Below are 20,262 nucleotides of genomic sequence, written 5' to 3' on the forward strand. Positions count from 1 at the left end.
CCGCCCACTCAGGCAGCGCTCGGGCCGCCTGCGGCGGGTCCTGGCAGCGCGTTTCCCGGCAGGCAGCGCGGGGCGGGTCTCTTTTGCCGCCATATTGGGGCGCTGGGGGTGAGGCCGAGCGGGGCCGAGGGCCGGGAGCGGGGTTGGGGGGTGGCGCCTTCGCTGTGAGGCCGGCGGCGGGCGCGGGGCTCGCGGGACGCGGCGGATGGCGCGGTCCGGGGCGGACACAGGGCGGGATGGCGCCGATGCGCGGTGGATGGTCCCACCGCGGGTCGGGGCCCTGGGCTGGAGCGGGGCTGAGGCGGCTGCGCTGTGGGGGAGCGGAGGGTCCCGGAGCTCTGGGTAGCCCCCGGGTGTTCGGGCTTCCTCTCTCCGGGCCGGGCGGAGATGCCGGCCCGAGGCTCATGGCTGTGTGTTGTTTCCAGGCGTGCCGCGACCGGCTCTGCGGGAGGACACCATGACCGGGAGGTGAGTGAGTGCCTGAGGTGACTCTCGGGTCGCTGCTGTAATGCTGTGGAAGTGTTCCTGAGAGTGTTTGCTGAAGCAGTAGGCAATGAGCAGTGTTCGTGTGGCTGCTCTCGTTTTCCAGGATATCTCCTCTGCCCAGTGTCCTGCTGGGCCCTGTTAAACGCCCATAGTTGTGTGTTGTATTCTGAATTCTCTGCCTTGAGTTGGCTGTAGTTGCTGTTACGATGTGCCACGCTCTCCTTGGCCGGTCAGTAAGTGTCAGTATAAAATTGATGGGTTTGTTATCACAGTGTTTGTGAACCTCCAGTGTACAGTAGAGCTCTGACATACACTGTTTCTTTGAGTAAAGAAAGCAACAAGTTTTTCCCTTGAGTAAATTTCCTATTATGCCACCGACTTTACTTAAATTTAGGGATTGAGTTTGTAAATGAAGGGATTAAATCTGAATACTCTTGAGTTGACTGGAGAAGCTGTGGCTGCCCCATCCCTGAAAGTGTTTTAAGGCCGAGCTGGATGGGGCTCTGAGCAGCTTGGTTTAGCGTGAGGTGTCCCTGCCCATGGTAGGGGAGTCAGAACTGGATGGTCTTTAATGTCCCTTCCAGCCCATACCATTCGGTGATTCTGTGAATCACAGCTTCATGTCTTAGTATTTCTCTCTGGAGTTTATCTCCTGTTACATGTGTGGCAGGTAGAACTGGATATCTCATTTGGATCCTGCTGTATCCCAGGACAGGTGCTGGATGCCGTTGGGCCAGATGTGCTGTGTACTCGGTGTGTGGGCAAGTCTTACAATGACTTTACATGGGCAGTGCAGACAGGACTTTGTCCTGAAGAATTGCTGGGGAGTTTGTGCAGTGTCTGTGTCCAGTGGGTGTCAGGCTGTTGCTCTGGCTGTTAAGTCCTTTGAGGCTACAAATCAGGGGCAGTTCATACGTTCTATAACAGTTACTGTGACACAGGAGACTTCTGTGGTGTGTAGAAAAAAAGCAATGTTTACTCATCAATGTTAGTCGACATTTGGAAACAATATCTGCTAATGCTGAAGCACTTGAAACTTAGTATGGAGCCTGTACTGTAGTGCCAGGAGTTTATGACAAGCAAAAAAATGGAAAGTTCTCATAAATACTTAATGTTCCAGATACTCAGCTTTCCTCTGTTCACTGAACATCAGGATTTGCAGTGATTTGTAAAAGTCGGGTATTGGCTTTGCTAATTTCTACCGGTATAGAGTTAGTTTCTCCTGAAACAGCCTGTGATTAGTTTTTACTTTTGTTACTTTGGAGTGGATTATAATTTGAAGCTGTTTTCTGTGTTTTTAGGCTGTGGTGCAAGGCCACCTTTGCTGGCTACAAACGTGGCCTCCGAAACCAGCGGGAGCACACGGCCCTTCTGAAAATTGAAGGTGTTTATGCCCGTCAGGAGACAGACTTCTACCTGGGCAAGAGGTGTGCCTATGTGTACAAAGCTAAAAAGTAAGGAATGTTTTATTCTTATGCTGAATTAGCCAATTCCTGTATCAGGTTTTGCAGATGCTAGGACATAATGATACTATATGATATGTCAGAGAGCAAGTGGGATGAGAAACAAGTTTTGCCTAAGATTGACAAAAACTGAAGGTGGGTTGATAGGGTAAATTGAGGTGGGTGAATTTGTGTTGAGTACTATGAGCTGTTGAGTTACTTAAACAGTAAAATGATTTTGTGAAGCCTGGATGAATTTGTATCCTGACTTTTGTGTGCCATTTTCAGAGCACTGTCTGTTACTTCTGCTCTGCTGCCATTGGTAGAGACCTTGGGAACAGCTGCTTATTTCTTCCACTCCCTTTTTTTTTTTTTCCTTGAGTGCAGTTGTTAGAGTTCAGAATTGCCTTGAATAAAATTGATCAGACTGATAACTTGACCACCATCATTTCCAGCATGGCACGTGGCCCTTCATTTAAGGGAATTTTTGCCATCTATCCCAATGGCCTGTTCTTTTCCTGCCTTCAGTGTGTATGGAGAAATCTTACAAATAAGGTGTTGGCAATTTCACGTTTTTGATTTTTTGGGTTAATCACATTAGCAAAAGTGTTTTCCAAATTTTTGAGCTTTGTAAGTTATTAATAGTTGTCCAGTGGAGCTTCTGATAAATTACAAGCTGTAATTACCCCTTTGAAATGTACAGTGAAAATCCCAGGCCTGGCAAATTTCATAAGTAAATAAAAGTGAGCATTGGTCAGGTTAAAGATGGCTATGGAACTAAATTATTGATGTGCCTCAAAGAGACCACATTGTCACTGCTGGTGACAGCAGAGCTGTGGCTGCCCTGCTCAGCTGTTCTTTGCCTCCCTTTCCCCAGCAACACGGTAACCCCCGGAGGCAAACCCAACCGGACACGTGTGATCTGGGGGAAGGTGACCCGTGCCCATGGGAACAGTGGCATGGTTCGTGCCAAGTTCCGCTCCAACCTTCCTGCCAAGGCCATTGGACACAGAATCCGGGTGGTAAGTGGATGTGTTTGAGCAACAAGATACTTACTGGCAGGTTTTGAGTGCCTTTTAACTTCCACATAGTATGAGGGAATGTTTGAACTCTGGTTTTGTTCTGCTGCTCTTGGGTGTTCAGCATGGCTCAGTCACTGTTCCTTAGGAGCCTAGAGAGGCTTATTCCTGGCTTCCTGTGCTGAGGGGATTTGTCTCATTGTCAGGGGTTTGTGTGCTTGCTCACATTGTGTGGAACGGCTCTTCAAGTTCCAGGACTCGGCTCCTTTCTAAAGCTGCCAAGCTTGATTTCTTTTCTTCTTTTCTATTCTGTGTATTTTTGCACCCTTCTACTCCTCTAACTGTTTGATTTTTCTCTTACTCCCAAATGTTTTAACTGAGGACTGTGCCATCCTGTCCTGGCCACTCCCACCTGCTCCACAGTTGGCATTTTAGCCACAGGGCTTCAGTGAGACTGTCCCTTTAGGTCACTCACCCAGAGTTGCGATGTAATATTTTCTTAGTGATGTTGTCAAAAGGAGTGGTGTAGTCCTTCCTTTCTTTCTCCTGTGCCATAGAAAAAGCACATTAGGAGCAGCACAGATAAATCCTGAAATCCAGAGCTGTGGGAACTCTTGCTGTTGGTGCACAGGAGGGCTGGCTGCCACGGAGTCTGTGCCACCAGCAAAGTGCTGCTGCAAGTCACTGAACCAGCTGTTGGGCTTTTCCATTCTCACACCTCTTCTGTGTAAACTGGGGATTGCTTTTATAGCAGTTGAAGAGATCAATGGTCTAGATTGTAACTGCGAAACTTGTGTTTGAAAACAAGATTACTAACGTGATTCTCTCTGATTTTGTGTTTTACAGATGCTGTATCCATCTAGGATCTAAATTTTTATTGAAAATAAAATGAAGACTGTTTAACTTTTGTGTATTTCTGGTTTTATCATCTCCACCAATTTAAAGAGACTTCTTCTTTCTCAGTAGTGTATCAGAGCTGACAGCACAGAGAGAGACACTAAATCCTAGCAGGTGCAAAGCCTATCTCACATCTCAAAATAGTAGTTCTGGTAGAATCCCAAATAATGAGCCCCTGTGTACCTGGGCAGCACATGTGCCTGTAGTGTCTGCTCTGTGTAGGTTATTTAAACGCATTTTCATCTCACATGGCTTTGTAGTGCCCAAGTGTTAATGCTGGTTTCCTGGCCAGCCTTACTCCCATCATGTCATGTGGGGCAGTTAAGCATCTTCACAGCACTTTCATAATTCTTCTAGGCTTGTTGAACAAGAAGGTGGTGAAAAACGAATTTAATGTCTTGAAGTGTGAGGCTTAGAGTTTCTTATCTCTGAAAATTCCCCACAAAATACTGGGTAGTTTGAAGGGAGGTTTAAGGCAGGTGCAGGTTGTCATGGTTGCTGCTGATGTCACAGTCCGAAAATGACCTGTGGCTGCCCTATGAGGGCGGTTCCAAGTGCTCCATGTAGTTCCATTATTTTCAATGCATCCCTAGTGGGTCAGGCAGGTGAGTCTGTTGGCTCAACCATACCTTGAGCCCACTCCAGTGCAGTCCTTCCTTCCCAGGGGATGAGAGCTTCCTTCTCCCTGCCTGGCGCTGCTGCCAGTGTGTGTCAGGGAGCCCTCTGAGCTGCTGGCTTTGCACATCTCTTGCAGTGAGTGGGTATTTCACAGCTAATCCTCTTCCTTCTGAAAGAGGTGGAATAGTTGTGTGGGCAGAATACATTGTTGGGTAAATCAAAACTTTATTTTGAATTGGAATTTAAAAACTTGACCCAGCTACTCAGCTTTGGTATAGAAATCATTTTGCTGGACTTCAAGATCTAATCCTGCTGCCACTGCTGTCCTTCACAGCAGGAGGGCCCTTGCCATGGAAAGCTGCAATTGTTTAACATGTGGAGAAAAACTGCAGCTTATGGGATGTTGGGCCAGGTCAAGTAGGGCTTTTACTCCTCCACAACTACCAACAGGTTGGACACATAGGTTTCAAGGAAGGATGGATGGAATTTTCAGCTTTATGCATTACAGATGAAGGAGGAGAAAATGTAGTAAGCAAAGTGGACTGTAACAACAGGCCGGTAGGCCTGTGGTCACTATCATATAGTTGGATTTTGCTGATGAGATGGTAGTAAGTCCTTTTGAGTTTGATACAAGGTGCCCAAAATTATGTAATCCTCCTTTCTCTCTCCTCTGTCATCTCTTTCTACTGTACCAGACTGCCGAGGTACAAAGGCTCTGGAAGGTCCAACCCAAATAGTATGTGGCTGCAATTTGTGAATCTTGTAGCAAAACTCTGCTATTTTCACATTCATTTGGTCCCACCAAACGCAGCATTGGCTGCTCAGAGCAGCAGGTGGTGCCTGTTTTGAACCTGTGCTGCACAATTGCCTTTGCTACTTCTACTCCTTTCCCCAGCAGCACAGTAAACTGACGTGTGAGAGGAAGCTATGGCATCAAAGGAGCCGGTCTCCTTTGTGGACAGAACCACCTGGGATTTCCTCAACTTACTGGACATGCTGGGGAGCCGGAATGGACGGGTGGGTGTGATGGAGGTGGACCATGCCGATTCAAGAGCTCCCTCATTGCTGGTGGATTTTACCCGGGACCTGTGTGGCACAGGGGACATCAAGCACAAACAGCAGGCAGAGAGTGAGGGAAAGGAAGAAGAGGATATGGTTCCGCCACATCTGATTTTTATGCTATGGCAAGCCAGTGTGTTGAAAAGGCTCATGCAGTGGGATCACCTGGAGGAGGCTGTCCGGGATGTGAGGAACCTCCTCCCCTGCCTGCCGGACGTGCTGGTGCTTGTGATGATCCGTCCTGACTCCCAGGAGCAGCTGGACCAGGCAGTGAGAGCGCTGAGGAGAATGCAGTGCGTGCTGGACGGGGCCCTGCAACTGACCGTGGAGACTGCAATCTACAGCCCAGGCCAGCCTGGAGGTGTCCTGGAGGCAAAGAGAGCTGCCTGTAGGGCACTGAGAGAAGCCTTGAACTGCCATGAAGGTAACCCAGTAACACTGCTAAACACAGGGGTGAGGGATACAAAAACGTGCTCAGGACAGAGTCTGAGAGATGGTGTAGATGGAAGTGGTGCTTGTTGACTGGTTCAGGTACAAGAGGGAAGACAAGCTGGACCTTGCAGGCAATATGAGCCAGAAATGAGAATGAGTGTTTATATGCTGGGATGGGGATGGATAATGTGTCTGAGCCAAGTGTGTGCCCTTTTCCAAGTCAGATGGTGTTAACTCTTCTTGCCCCAAAACACAAGTGGCAATGGAAATGCTGCTGTGTGTAAGAGCTACAGTTCTGAGTCACTGCTGGGGCTTTCTGTGATGATGTTAACGGTGCCATGGTTTCACTGACCCTGAGTTCTTCATTGAAGGGACGTTCCAATCTTTTTGGGTGGCCACAGGCCTTAGCTGTGAAAGGATGGTGCTGGGTGGTGTTCTATCATTTGTGTTTCCTCCCCTAGAAATCGACTCCCAGGAGCCATTCATTATTTCACTCCCAGAGCTCAGATACTGCCGAGTTCTGCCTGAACGTAGGCAAGAGAAGGTATCAAAGACAGATGCAGAATGAATTCCCTTGGGCAGCAGAACCTGTCAGGTTGGTTTTAGCACTGTCCTGCTGGATGTCCCTTTGCAGATCACTTCCCGGTCCCTTGCTTGTCTGCCCAGGCCTTTTGCATGGATGAGAGTCAGTGTGTGGCTGCTGCCAGAAGGGGACGCTGCGCCCTCAGCATCACACTGTCCTTGCCACAAAACTGAGTTCTTTCCTGCATTGGCTGAACAATCTGCCCCGGGAAAGTTTTATCAAAAATCAGAGTTTCTTCTTTGTATTAAATGCCTTGCTGGATTATCAAAATGTCCCTAAGAAACCTGTCCCTAAGAAAACAGCTGTCAGCAAAGAGAGAATCAGAGCAGGCCAGAGGCCTCTAGATTTTAAACTGTCCCAAAACTGAAACAGTGAGAGAAACTCAAGACTAAGGCCTAAGACCATGTTTTCCCAGGAGAACCTGGGTGCAGGAGTCTGTGGTACATGGTTCCCATCAGCAAAAAAGCTCCTGAAACTCCCCAGAGTTCTTTATAGCAGGGAGTTGACCTTATATCAAGTGGGTACACATCCAGCAGATTGAATTACTGGGATGGATTATTTTGGATGGGAGGAACTGTGGGAGCACTAGATTATTTTTAAATCAAATTACCCACATAATACCTGAACTCATTTCCCATCCTCTTTGGGCATGGCAAAGCACTATAGGTAGCTGCATCTTTTTGCATTGGGAGTTTATATATCTATTTTTTTCTCTGGTGTTTTTTGTAGATCTTTTGTCATCCTAAGATCTTCATTACCATCAAAAGAAGGATTAAACACCTGATATTTATCTCATTCCGCTGTGTCTGTGTGTATCTATAAGCTTTTTTATATCTAAGACTGTGAAACTTACTGAAGCTGCAGGTTTGTAAAGAACCACTCAGAAGGGATGGGATTTGAGGGTGGTATGGATCCTGTAAACGAATGTTTGTCAGAGAAAGGATCCTCCAGGTTATTTTTCAAATATGGGTTCTTTCCACATCCTTAAGGATGTGGCTTTAAGAAGCAAAACAACCTTGCTCTAAGTGTTTGGGTGGTGCTGGTGTTTGGCAGACTTTTGGATGAGGTGACCCAATTGGTCTGTTGATGAAGAGACTTTCCACGAGCATTTCCATGAGATGAATTCTGCCTCTCGTTGCTGAGGACACTGGGTTTTGGGTTTTGGGTTTTGGGTCAAGCTAATGAAGAAATAGTTCTCTTTAGTCGAAGCAAGACGTGCAGTTCAGGCTGTTTGTGAGTGAAGAAGGTTTGGCTTTAAAAGATCATCATATTAGGACATCACTAAAGCAAAAAGCCACAATGAGATTCTGTGTCTATTATTTCCTGTAGCATCTGAAACACGCAGATAACCACCCAAATCCAGCCATAGTCTACACAGCTCTCAAGTTTCTCCCCTGGCAGCATGTTTGTACTGTGTCTAGGCACTTCTGTGCAGGGTGATGTGGGGCACTGTCAAGGTGAAGGGGGGAAAAAACTCTGAGATGTGGCTGAAATCCTGGCTAGAACTTGGGAGCACAGGAATGCCCTGCAAGGGCAAGTGATGTAGCCACAGGGATGTGTGGCTGGGACAATGAGGAGTGTGGTCACCCAGAGAGCTGAGGAGGAGAGGAGGCAGAAGGCTATCTGTGGGTGCTCTCAAGCTGCACCCTTGCTGCATTCTCCACTTAATCCTGGGTGGATACACAGAAGTCTTAGGGTGCCCTGTAGTGTACCAGAAGGGCCCCTTTGTGGCCTCTTTTAGGGCTGTCAAACCAGGCAGATCCACACTGACCTGCTCTGCTGATTCCAGCAATGCCAGGGAAGCTGATGGATCTGCCCTTTGCCTTTATAAAAGGGAGCAGTTCTGAGAACCTGGGAGCTTGGCCATGCCAAGAAGGGGCTTTGTGAGGAGCAGGTAGGAGAATGCACGAGGCAGGGTGAGGGAGGCAGGAGAGCCTGTGTCTGTGTGCAGTGGTCCCACCTATTGGCCCCCAGCTTGGTGAGGTCTGAGGTGACTTTTAAGAGGTGCTGCAAAAGGTAGGTGCAGACAATCCATGCTGTTGGTATCAAAGGCATGTGTGTACTGGGAAAGAATGGAGACTGGTGGCTGTGAACAGCTAGTCCTGGGTCATGTTGTCAAAACAAAGGCAAGGATTCAGCTGAGGCTCTGGCAGGGCAGCCAGGAAAAAGGCCAGAAGAGGCAACTTAGTCCTTGGGTCTGATTTCATACTGAATGCCAGTTCTTTAACATCTTCCAGGGGAGGATCCAAGATTGGAATAGGCTGATGGGCAGCCTCCATCTGTCTCTAAGAGGGCATGGAAGGCCATCCCTCCTATTGTGTGATCAGGACTGACCAACACTTTGAGGTTTCTGCATATGGCCCTGTGCCAAGCTTCCATCCTCCTCTTCAGCCATACCTTCCTATGCCCCTCTGCCATCCAGAAAGGGATGGTGACTCAAGGAAACATGAGGAAACATAGGACAACTGCAGAGATGGGCAACTTTCAGAGGGAACAGAATTTTGGAGAAAAGAGGCAAGACAAAAGTTTGAGGTTCCCCATCAGGAAGCCAGGCTGTGTCCCAGCCATGAGGTGGCAGGGACTTCCCAGCTTTATTTGCTTATGGTGTGTAACCTCTGCTGAGTGGAGCCCAGAGGGGTGTGATGACTTGGATGGATCCAGGCCAGGGCTGAGCTGGTACAGGCTGCCATGGGATGAAAACTGGGGCTGCCTCAGCTGGTCCTGGAGGTGGCTGGGTCTGGGATGAGGGGACCTGGATCAGAACAATGTGACCCTAGAGTCTGGATTCAGTTGTGACTGAACTTGTCACAGAAAGGGTTCATGTCTGGTTTTATACAAAGTTCAAGCTCCAGTGGGTGAAAAGTGGGAAGGGGTTTGGGTTCAGGGGCTGGTAAGATTGAGGGGAGGTTGGGGCAGGTCAGTGGAGGAAATAGGAAGAGCCATGGAGGAGTGAACAGGAGGCAGGCTAGAAGGGAATCAGTGGGACTGGGATGTTGGAGGCAGGAGTGGGGTTTGGAGTATTTTCTTCTCTTGCAGTTACCTCCTCTACTACTTCTCTGGGGAACTCAGAAAGGTCTCCATGGATAAAGAGCTTAGCGAGTGCTGGTGCCCTGCAGCAATGCCCGGGTAGTGCTATACAAGTAAAGCAGATGCTTTCCAGCATCTAGTAAGGATGTGTTTTTCAAAGTAATAATTGAAGCAAGTTTGGAGAATAGATCAGTGGAAGAGCAAATGTGCAAAGGTTTGTTGAGACTTAGCTTGTCTGCAGCCAGTCCCAGCTCCTAGGTGGCTCAGAGGCTTTTCTAAGTGTCCCTGTGAGCACCAAAGCTGCTGAGAGGAAGAATTTAGGAGCTGGGTTGGGTTTGGACATCAGGCTCAGAACGGCTCCTACAGATTCCTTCTTGCTCATTCAGGCTCTCTGGTCTTCTATCATCAAAACTAGCACAAGAATCCGTTTTCCCTGTCCTCTTTCTACTCTCTTCAGAAGAAAGGTTAATATTACTAAACGCAGGCTCTAATGCAGTGGACCTTTGATTTTGTTTAGGCTTCAAGGCACTACTAATACACATGCCAGACTTTTTTCTCTGAACAAAGCATCTTCACTCCTCCTTTGAAGTCAAAAATGAACAGATGTTGTATCTACTCTGGACAGCTACGGGCATATGTAAGGGATGTGATGACCCTCATTTAGGGCTGTCTGTAGTGATTCTCTACAACTGTGACTATCAGATGGATGTTTGATGGAGTGTCAGATCTTCTAAATACATCTGTGTTTTTGCTCAGATTCCTGACAGGGCTCTGAAGACATTTTGTGGGGGACTACAAATGCTGCTGAGCTCATGACTGCCTCTGAACTGTTTTGAGTTTTACCTCTTTAAGTAACACAAAGGGAGATAAAGTTGTATGCGTTAGATCTTACCTCTGTTAATGAGTAAAGAAATGTAAACAATGTTCTTTGGGTATTGTGGGTGACGTTCACCTTTCCAACCAGCCTATGCTGGCAGTGGTACATGTGTACCCAAAATTAACTAAACAATTGCAGTGGCCATGAAGAACAGCTCCCAAATACTAGTTTTTAGTAGCTGTGCTGGCAGTTTGAACATTGGGGCTACTGCAAAGAAGTAGCCAGTGGTGTGCCTGAGTTAGGAAGAAAACTCCCAATTTTTTCTATACCTTCTCTGCAAGAATCATCTTCATAAATCTGGGGATTTGCCTGCTAGAAAGCAAACTTCCCAGTGCCTGAGGCATCCTGGCATCTCTAGGCGAGTCACTGGCATAGTGCTGCTCTGAAAGAGCCCTATGAGAGCTGTGCCGTAATGGTCTGCACATCAGTCAGGTTTTAACCAGTACCACCACACCACAGGCTGTGCTGGCAGCTCATGAGAAGTTTAAACACTCTGTGGATCTTGTTGTGGCAGTTTTCCAGAGAGATGACTGTTTCTGGGGGCCAGCACATGTTCCTGTTACCTCCTACTGCTGCTGGCACAACTCATGATGCTGATTATACCCTGGGCTTTCATCCATAGGACCACAAACAGGATTCTGAACAGATGAGAAAGAAATCCTTGTAAACACAAAGTCTGGGTAACACTAAGGCCAGACCTGGCTGTTAAATTATATCTAACTTTGTAGCCCTCCCATGTTGACAGCTCCTCTCAGGTCTACCACACTGGCATGGAAGCATGGGCTCTTGCAACAATAGATCCTGGTCTTTGGAAGAGGAGCCTAATCTTTCTGTTTTATCTCCCCCACCTTCCCCCTGTCCCGTTTGCTTATCAGCACTTGTCAATGAGTAAGTTACTTTTGCTGGGACCCAGGGCAGAAAGTCTCTCTGAAGCCCTTGTCCATGATGCTGGCCTGGGACAGTGTTTGCTAAGCCTGTCGTAGCTGGGGCAAATGTTTTCCTTAGATTAAAATTGGACCTTCCAGAGCTGCCACACCTCTGTTGTGCCTGGGCACCAGCTTGCGGCACATCCCTTTCTGCTGTGGCTGCTGATCTGCTCGGCTTTGGGGACAGATGGCCATGAGTATAGGCAGGCAGCAAGCATGATGGCTCAGCCACATTTGTGGCATAAGCGTGCCCCAATGCATATATTGGGAATCACTGATCCAGGTCAGGCACATGGATTTTGGCTCTACTTTCACCCCCAGTGCACTCAGAGACTCCTCCACCCATCCCACAAGAGATGGTTTGGCTCCAAAAAGCCTCAGAGAGCAACTGGCCAAGGTGACTCTGGCCGTTTACACCTTTGAGCTGTTTATCCCTTCCCAGGTTCTTGCGATAAGACGTTACCGGTTTGGAGGAGCCTGTTCTGATACGGCATAGGGGAAGTATTTACCACATGCCATGGACTGGAACTTCCCCATGCAAGTGTCAGGGCTGGGCACAGTGGCTTTCATTCACCGTCAGCTGGCAGAGATATGTGTAACAAGTGCCAGCACTGAAGCCCTCACTAAAGCTCTGTACTTATCCCTGGAAACATTTGTGCTTTGATGGGACATAGTGATGCCGATACTTGTGGGTCCGTGTTTGCAGGCTGTGTTTTGCATGGAGGTGGCAGAAGGGAAGTCAAAGCACACTGGCTTGGGAAGGGACTCAGAGATGCAGCGTGTGGTGTGGGGGCTGCACACAAGTGTGCACTTGTGATCAGTGGGGTGGGTATGTCCTTTGAGGGTGTAATTGTTTCCCAAAGTGGAATTGTTTCCAGCTGTGGCTATAGCCTGGCCAGGCTGTGCAGTGGCATAGTGCACATGATGCCAGAGAGGCCACTCCATTGCTGCCCTGGGGTATGAGATGTAACACCATGGGGGCACCTTGGGGATGCATGATCAGCTGCTCTATCACGACCTCGTGTGTGTCCCACTTTGCAGCCACCACAGCCTCTCCTCATCCCCCTCTCACCTTCTGAGCCCCTCCACAGTGCAGTTTTTTGCCTGAATTTTATCAACTCCTGATTGGCAACAAGACCAGCCTGTGCGAGGGCTCTGAGTCTGGTTGTGTGCAGATCCGGGGGCTCTTTAGTACCCTCTCCGCTGTGCCCACCCGGGAGCAGGCAAGGGTTGTTCACCGCGGGGTTGTGCGGGTCTCGGGACGGGACTGGGGGGGATCCTTGACACTCTCTCGCCCCGCTGCTCCTGGGTGTACGCACGGGGTGTTGCTCTGCCTGGGGGCCGGGGCTGGTGCCCGGGGCTGGTGCAGGGTGGCGGGGCGGGTGCGCGGCAGTGGGCGGTGCGGAGCCGGGGCCGCGGTTAGGGGAGGTGCGGATGCGGGGCCAGAAAGGGCGCACGGCGGGGGATGGCGGCGGCGGAGCTGCAGGAGCTGTGGGCGCTGGTGGAGCGGGCGGGCGGGCGGCGGGCAGTGCTGCTGGTGGCCGAGGTGGCGGAGGGGGCCCCGGCGGCGCCCGCGCTGGTCGCCTTCGCCCGCGACCTCCTGGGCGACGAGACGCCGCGCGCACCGTGCCCGGGTCCGGTGCCGGGGTGCCGGGCGCGGCGGCGGGCGGGCGGCGGGCGGCGAGCGCTGGGAGCGCGGCTGCTGCTGGTGCTGTGCGGCGGCGGGGCGGCGCGGGGCCGCGGGGCGCGGACCCGCCTGCGGGAGGTGGTGCGGGACGTGTGCGGCCGCCTGCCCGCGGGACCGCCGCCCGCCGTCGTGGGCGTCCTGCTGCCTGGAGGAGACGGCGAGGATGCGGCGGTGCTGGACGCGGCTCTGCGGCGGCATTTCCCAGCGCCCGGCACGGTGCAGGCGGCCCGGTACAGCCCGGGCAGCCCCGGCGATTGCCGCGCCGCCGCCTGCCGCGCCCTGCGGGCCGCCCTGCAGCACCCCGCAGGTACCAGGGTCGGGGGACCCCTCCCTCCCTCCCTCACCCAGAGGCCGGGGGTTTTTACAGTGGGATTTGCTCCGTTTTCTCGTGGGATCTTCCCCTTCTCAGTGGGATCCACTGCATCCTAATGGGTTCTGATCTCTCCTCATGGGATCTCCCATGCAATGGGGTCAGGCTTTTCCCATTAGGATCTGACCATTCCTTAGGGGATTTTCTCCTCACCCAATGGGATCTGACTTTTCCCATTGGGATTGGACCACTCACTACTGATGGGATCTTCCCACACACAATCAGATCTGCCTTTCCCCAATGAAATCTTTCATGCTAGTGGGATCAGAGCCTTTCCAATGGGATCAGCCTCTTTCTGATGAGGTTCCCGGTCCTGGCAGCCGGGGACGATAACTTCCCAGCAGTTTGGGAAACACTAGAATAGCTCATGGATAACATAGATGTGGCAGCTGATAGCTGTGACATTGTGGCTTTCCATGACACGGTGGCCTTCCCATGCCTATGGATGTGTGTTCTTGGGGGAGGCAGGACTGGGATGTGGCCTGTGCTGTAGGGTGCAGGCAGGACCTGACCTTCCTGAAGGAGGAAGATGCTTGTGCTGATTTTGCATAATGACTAAGTAACAACAGCAAGTCGTTGTTTGTGTGTAAAACTGTATGTCAGGGTGAGGATGGCAGGATGAAAGGTGCGTGTCAGCCAGGTCTGAGGAACAGCATTTGCCCTGGTGCAAAAGGTGATTCAGGTTTGTGTGTCAACACAGGGTGATGGCAACTGGTGAGATGGTGCGAGCAGAGCCTGCCCAGCTGCCACACAAAACATTTCAATCTTTGGCACTGCTTGTCTTGGGCTGTTTCCCTTCCCTCCTCCCTTAATTTTTTCCCACTTTCACCTTGCTTCCCAGCATTTCCAGGGGCTTGACTGCTTTCCTGTCTCACTGCCTTTACTCTGAGAGATCCTGGCACTTGCCTTCAGCACCACATTGACAGGGTCCTCTGGGATCCCTGGGACATGGGGATGATTGGCTGCAGCTCAGGTGCTTCTTTCCATCAGCTCAGCCCAGAATCCTGGATCTGAACGTTGAGGAGCTTCGAGATGGCCAGGACCCATTATGAAGGCACAGGGCTGTCTTCTCCCACCTCTGTACTAAGACACACACAATCGTCTTTCCAACTTCTCTCCTTTTGCATGCTTTTGTCTTCCTTGCATTGTTCCTGCTGCAAGAATTTCTGGTGTCCTCCCAGACTCCAGTGAATCCTCCAGTTCTGGTCACAGCAGCCTGGTGGGACAGCAGCTGCAGAGGCAGAAAAGCATCCCTGCATACATGACCTTTTTCTCCTTCGGCACATTGCTGGTGCTTGGCTCAGTACGTGTGTTTTTGTGGCTGGCTGTGGAGAATGAGGAGCAGGAGGAGGTGGGTTGGGTGTTAGAGCCTGTTTGTGTGTGCTCATTCACTTCTGATGCTGTGCCTGGTGATCTGAGCCATTAAGTGTCCCAGGACCTGTGTGTGTAATGAGGACACTCATCAGCTGCAGGGTTCAGCCTCCGGCAGGGACAGCTTCTTTCCATGCTTCTGTGAGCTTTGCCTCCCAAAATCTCCACGTGGACAGAGGGAGTCCAAGTGTAGCTGTGCCTCCAAAGAGCAGCTGAAACTCCAGGCAGTGCACTGGAGATTTTGTTTGTTGACTGCCAGAAAGACACCGAGCCCTTTAGTGTCGCAATGGCTCAATAAACTGAAGGACGCTGAAGGGGTTTATCATTTGTTATCTGATTAGGAGGTGAAAGGCTGGATGATATTTCAATGGAGTGCTGAACTGCTGCTGTTGGAGACCATATAAAATACGCTGCTGTAGTATTCTACAAGCTGCTGTAGTGTTTTACTATAATGGCTTGAAAGTCTGTAGTAACTTTCTTGTCTTCCAGAATAAATACCATACATTGACTACATGCTCTCTGCAATCTACAAGCAGTTACAGCTGCAGTTTTCAGTGTGCTGCTGTAAGACTGTGTATCCAGCAGGTCTCCATGAGAGGGAGGAATTGCTTAATAAAGTGGGGAGCAGTAAACAGGTTGATGTGGTTGAAGCTAGGTGACAGTGCAAAAGGAAAACTTCCTTCTGTGGGAATTCCCTGTGTCAGTCCCCGGCCTCACCTAGTGTGCCAGCTAAGCTCCTGCCAGATTTCTTGCTCACTCTCAGCTACCACATCCAGGTTGGTTTTAGCAGCGAGGTGGCAAAGAAGAAACTGACACCAGGGACAAACTTTCAGGGTAGCAGAGAGGTTTCAGCCAGATATAATGTACTAGTTTGAAAACAAACCAGTGGGAGGCACCAAGTCAGAATAACAATTTAACAGGAAAATTTTTAAAAAGGCAGAAAACACTGGTTCAAACGGACAGAGTCAGGATACAACCTGACACCCTGTTAGGGTGGTGGTAGCAGTCTGATAAGATGGTGGCTGCAGTCCTCCTGAAGTGGTGGATGTGGTTCTGTTGAAGCAGTGATCCTGTAGAAGGGGTCTGCTCTTCCTTGGAAGGTCCATTGGTGGCTATGTAGCTCCTGTCCTCTGGGAATCTAGTGGGAAGGTTGTCTGTAGTGTTCGGAATCTCAGATTATATTCAGGATGGAATGCTTGGTTCCTCCTTCTGGGTGGAGCATCTCACAATGTGATGATGAGTCATGAGGCAAGGCATTGATTAGGCTCATGAACAGAAGACAGTTTGGAGGGAGTTATCTATGCAGGAAGGCATTGATGGGCCATTAACAGAAAGTCCCGAGGGAGGAGGCAAGGAAACACTGCCCCACCTGGTTTCAACAGCTCATGAGGATGGTAATAGAATACACTGCAATCCAGGACATACAAGGATTGCCAGGAATTGCTCTGTACTTTCTAGTGGTGGGCTTCGTGGAGTGGACCTGGTTTTGTTGCAAGGCTCATGGAGGGAGAGGTGGGGAAGCAGCAGGGCTGACCTGCTACCAGTCTGAACTCATCTTCTCTGGTTTATTCAGAAGACATGAAAGACAGGGAGAGGTGGAGGCTCCCATCCTTCTTGCAGTGCATTTCTTGGAACCAGAGGAGCTGGAGAAAAGATTATAAAGCAAAAGCTGAAAACAACATTCATGAAGGTATGCCCAGCTTCCTCCCCTGTACTCTGCTGTGATTGTCAGAAATTGCTCATGATTCCCTGGTGTCCAAACCCCTTGCTGGTAACCTCTTTCAGCTATTTCCAGCTCTGCAGTTGACCTCACTTCCCTTTAGCCCAAACCTGAAGACAACCAGCACATCTAGCTGCTTTGTTGCCATTTCCTTGTTTTCTGACCTTTTGCTTGTCTAAATGAAACCACGCTGGGTCCAGTGCCCAAATACACCCCTGGAAGCACTGCTGAACTCAGCTGCATTTTGCTTGAGTGTTTGAAAGCAGAGCTACTGTCTAAGCAATGAATTGGAAGCACCCTGATACTATGTGATGTTTTCTGCAAACATGGTTGGAAGGAGGGTTCCCAAACCATTTGCCGTTGAGGCTGGCAGAGAGAAGGGAGAGGGCAGTCAGCTGTGGGGTCCCCGATTCTAAAGGAAATTGTTCAGGTAATGCATAGCACAGCATTCAGCCTTTGTGCACAGTTGGCACTTCGGCTTGCACTTCCCAGCAGTGATTTTCTTTTTGCAGAAGTGCCTCATGCAGGAGGCTTCAAGGAGTGTGGTGCAGAGATCCAGATTGTATTATGAAGCACAAAGAGGAGGGAAAGCTCCTTCACTGTAAAAATAATAGAATGTTATATTTTCACTTGAAACCAACTGCCTGACCACTTCAGGGCTGACCAGATGTTAAAGGATGTTATTAAGGGCCTTGTCCGAATGCCTCTTAAATACATAAAATCCTTAAAGAGCATAAGAGTCAGACAAAACAACTGAAATGCCCAATTTATGCAGCTTTGAGACATGTGAGACCCACTCTCTGTGGTAAGAAAACCGAAGTGCCTGATCTTGCTGTCAGTGCCAGGCAGGTGATACCCTGTGGCCATGGAACTTGTTCGGAGATTGCTGAGACTTCGGGAGGCCAGGAGCTGGGCCCTGTGCTCCTTTGCTCTATTTGCTGAAGCAATGTTGAGTTTGTAAAACAAAATGAAAATCAGTTTTGAAAAAAAATCAGCTGTGCTTAGATTGTGAGTATGTATCAATTGCTTCAGCCCATGCTTTCTTGTCATCTTAAGTAGCATTTTCCAGGAGGAGGGGTTTTCTGTTCAGGTCTCCCTTGACCTCTCTCTGCTCCCTGCAGATGACCTGCAGGACCCTGAGGAAGAAGTGGCTCTGGCCAGCCTGTCCCCCAATGGAAACTGCGAAGAAGCTGCTGGAGGCACAGGCACCTAGAGGTGCCAGGCATCGAGCACAGTCCAAATTCCAGATCTGCACAGTGGATTTGGAGCAGTGGGAAGAGGAGCTGGTGCAGGCCCTTTCCTCCAAGGACCCACAGCTCCAGGGAAAAGCTGCTTGGCTGAACTCATCAGGGTCTTCTGCAGCTGCCAACAGCCCCTGGGGTCTGTGCCAAAGAGCCATTCCCTGCTGTGCCCTGCTGCCCCGGGGCACCTGGAGCTGCTGCTGGCCACTTGGCTTCTGAGAAGCCCTTTGGGGATGTATCCCATATCCCATACCCTGACGTTGGGACTTTGAGTGTGAAATGCAGCCACCTGTTTGAAGAATGAGGAATGTTTTCTCACTCTGAGCAAAGTTCCCTGCTGAGGCTGCTGGAGCTGGCCTCCCTGGCAGACTGATTCTGCTGCCTTGTTTTCCTGCTTCATTGGCGCTTGGAAGTTCCCACCCTCTTTGTGATCAGGAGAAAAAAAAAAAAAAAGACAAAAAAAAGTAACACAGTGGCTTGGAGACTGCAGTGGGACTGAATGTGAGCGCTCGGATCTACGAGCTACTGAAAAGCTTGAGTGTAACAGTGTAACATGAAGAATGCAGTAACAGCCCAGCTTGGGTAGCAAGAATAACATAAAAGATACTGACAGTAATGGCATCTAGAGCAGAGTGGGGTTTGGGAGCAGGGTCTGTCCCTTTGGCTTGTCCTGGTGCTCAAAGACTGACTGCAGGACTGCCTGGGTTGGAGGGGTGGCAGGTGGGCACTAAGGTGTGGCTGGTGCTAGATGGGGCTACAGGAGAGGGCCATCTTATCTGGGACATCTCCACAGGCGTGGTGGCACACCTTGGAGTGGCCTGCAGCACAAGAAGATGTGCCTGTTTAATAAATAAATGTAAAAGTACAAAAATTATCTATTTAAATATTTCCAAAGGGCTGCCTGTAGCCTGTGGGGAAACACAATTAACTACAAATCCTTGGTTTATGGGGAATATTACTCTAATGCTAAGAATATCTTTTAAATTCTTTATGCAACATAAAACAGGTCTTGTTTGAGCACAAGCTGCTGGGTTTTGTTTGGGGCTGGCTTTCCTTTAGGAGTTTCCTCCAGCTCAGATCAGAAACTTCAACCTGCCTACCTCGTCTCTGGGTTAATTGCCAAAGTACATCCTCAGTGCATGTCTGTCCTCTCTCTGGCTCCTTTTTTCCCACTGGCAGCTGAAGTGTCTGGAGTCCTGCCAGCTCCGGCCAGCACTCTCTCAGCAGTTTGCCTTTGGCATCCCTCTTGCTCTTACCTGGAGCAGAGGATGCTGCTCTGCAGAGAGGGCACTGACCCACTCTCCTTCCAGCCTCCAGGATTTCTGTAGGATTTCTGTGCTGATGACCTGAAAATACAAACATAGCCAAGTGACTTGGTGTGGGTGGCTGTATTCCTGATCCCAGGTTTCAGCACCGAGCACTCAGTGCATCTTGGCAAGATGAAGGTTCCCTCCTGCTCCATCCCTGCACAGCCCAGGTTGCTGGGCAGGTCTGTATTTCCCAATAAAGCCCTGGGTTAGGTGGGTCCAGCAGGACTTGCCAGTAGGAATCTGTTTTCTTGCAACATTTGGCCTTTGCTGCCAGGAATTCACCAATGAAGAGGTCGCCCAAGAGCACAAATGGGCAGTTAAACCTCCCTGAGTGCTGCAAATCCACTGGATTTATTTACTGGTAATTTTTAGGTAAATCATGCAAGTTTACCCTTGCAAGGAAATTTGTGAAAGTGGATGAACTGCCTGGGTTTTAGGAGGTGTGAGCAAGAACATATTTCACCAAAAGTGTTGTTTTTCTTTGACTGAGGAATAAAAGGGACTTAAATACTCTATTTTTCTCTTTTCTTTTTTCACTATCTGTGCACTTGGAGGTATAAGCAGATAGTTTTACATGTTTAATTGATTGAATAATCTAAGGGCATTGTTATGTGCTTGTTGTAAAGAATAAAGACATTTAATTTCTTAATTGGAATGTGCTTATTTGTTTGCCATGGTGTTATCCTTAAAAAAACATTACGCATGGCTTACCTCATATTTATCTTGGTTTGAAAAAACGGGATATTGGGATGGGATGGGATGGAATTGAAGTGACCCCAGCGTCTGATATGCAGAAGATCAGCAGAACTGAGTGCAGCCCAGGTGGGGCAATGGAGAAGGCTGGAGATCTTCCCAGTTATCCAAGAGTGCAGCAGCCCCTCTCGGTGTTGTGGGTAGGGCTCTGATAAGCTTTCATTAATAACTTTAATTAATAACTTTCACTAACTGATACCATTATGCATCCTCAAGGAATTCAAGCCCTTCAGAGGAGTTTTTTCCTGTTCGGTAGCAACAAGGAGAAGTGAATCCTGCTGAGATCTGGGCACTTTGGTCTCTTGTGTAGCATCGTTGCTCCTGAGCTGGACTTTCCCTGGTGCAAATCCACCAGCCTGTGTGTCCCGTCTGTCCATACCAGAACCAAAGCAGGAGCCAAAAAACTCCACACTCCTCCACAACTGGGGCACTGTCAGATCCGTG

At 49.5% G+C, this 20,262-nt stretch overlaps 3 protein-coding genes across 4 annotated transcripts; all 3 read left to right on the forward strand.

The window, feature by feature from the left end:
- Window positions 1-20: 20 nt before the first annotated feature.
- RPL35A (ribosomal protein L35a) lies at window positions 21-3,850 on the forward strand. Its single transcript, XM_048315057.1, has 5 exons — window positions 21-108; window positions 426-468; window positions 1,788-1,940; window positions 2,806-2,950; window positions 3,794-3,850. The coding sequence occupies exons 2-5, from the start codon at window positions 458-460 to the stop codon at window positions 3,815-3,817; spliced, it is 333 nt and encodes a 110-aa protein (XP_048171014.1). The 5' UTR covers window positions 21-108; window positions 426-457; the 3' UTR covers window positions 3,818-3,850.
- Window positions 3,851-3,943: 93 nt separating this feature from the next.
- LOC125331121 lies at window positions 3,944-7,330 on the forward strand. 2 transcript variants are annotated; one of them, XM_048315056.1, is made up of 3 exons: window positions 3,944-5,945; window positions 6,415-6,548; window positions 7,266-7,330. In XM_048315056.1, exons 1-2 carry the CDS (start codon window positions 5,390-5,392, stop codon window positions 6,519-6,521), a joined length of 663 nt encoding a protein of 220 aa, XP_048171013.1. In that variant the 5' UTR covers window positions 3,944-5,389; the 3' UTR covers window positions 6,522-6,548; window positions 7,266-7,330. The 2 variants fall into 2 exon arrangements, with proteins under 2 accessions (XP_048171013.1, XP_048171012.1); XM_048315055.1 differs by having other exon boundaries at window positions 6,415-7,330.
- Window positions 7,331-12,831: 5,501 nt separating this feature from the next.
- Window positions 12,832-19,714, forward strand: C10H2orf72 (chromosome 10 C2orf72 homolog). Its single transcript, XM_048314133.1, has 3 exons — window positions 12,832-13,360; window positions 16,368-16,484; window positions 17,636-19,714. Exons 1-3 carry the CDS (start codon window positions 12,832-12,834, stop codon window positions 17,725-17,727), a joined length of 738 nt encoding a protein of 245 aa, XP_048170090.1. The 3' UTR covers window positions 17,728-19,714.
- Window positions 19,715-20,262: the final 548 nt, after the last annotated feature.

The sequence above is a fragment of the Corvus hawaiiensis genome, chromosome 10 (genome assembly GCF_020740725.1).
Source record: "Corvus hawaiiensis isolate bCorHaw1 chromosome 10, bCorHaw1.pri.cur, whole genome shotgun sequence".
Lineage (NCBI taxonomy): Eukaryota > Metazoa > Chordata > Aves > Passeriformes > Corvidae > Corvus > Corvus hawaiiensis.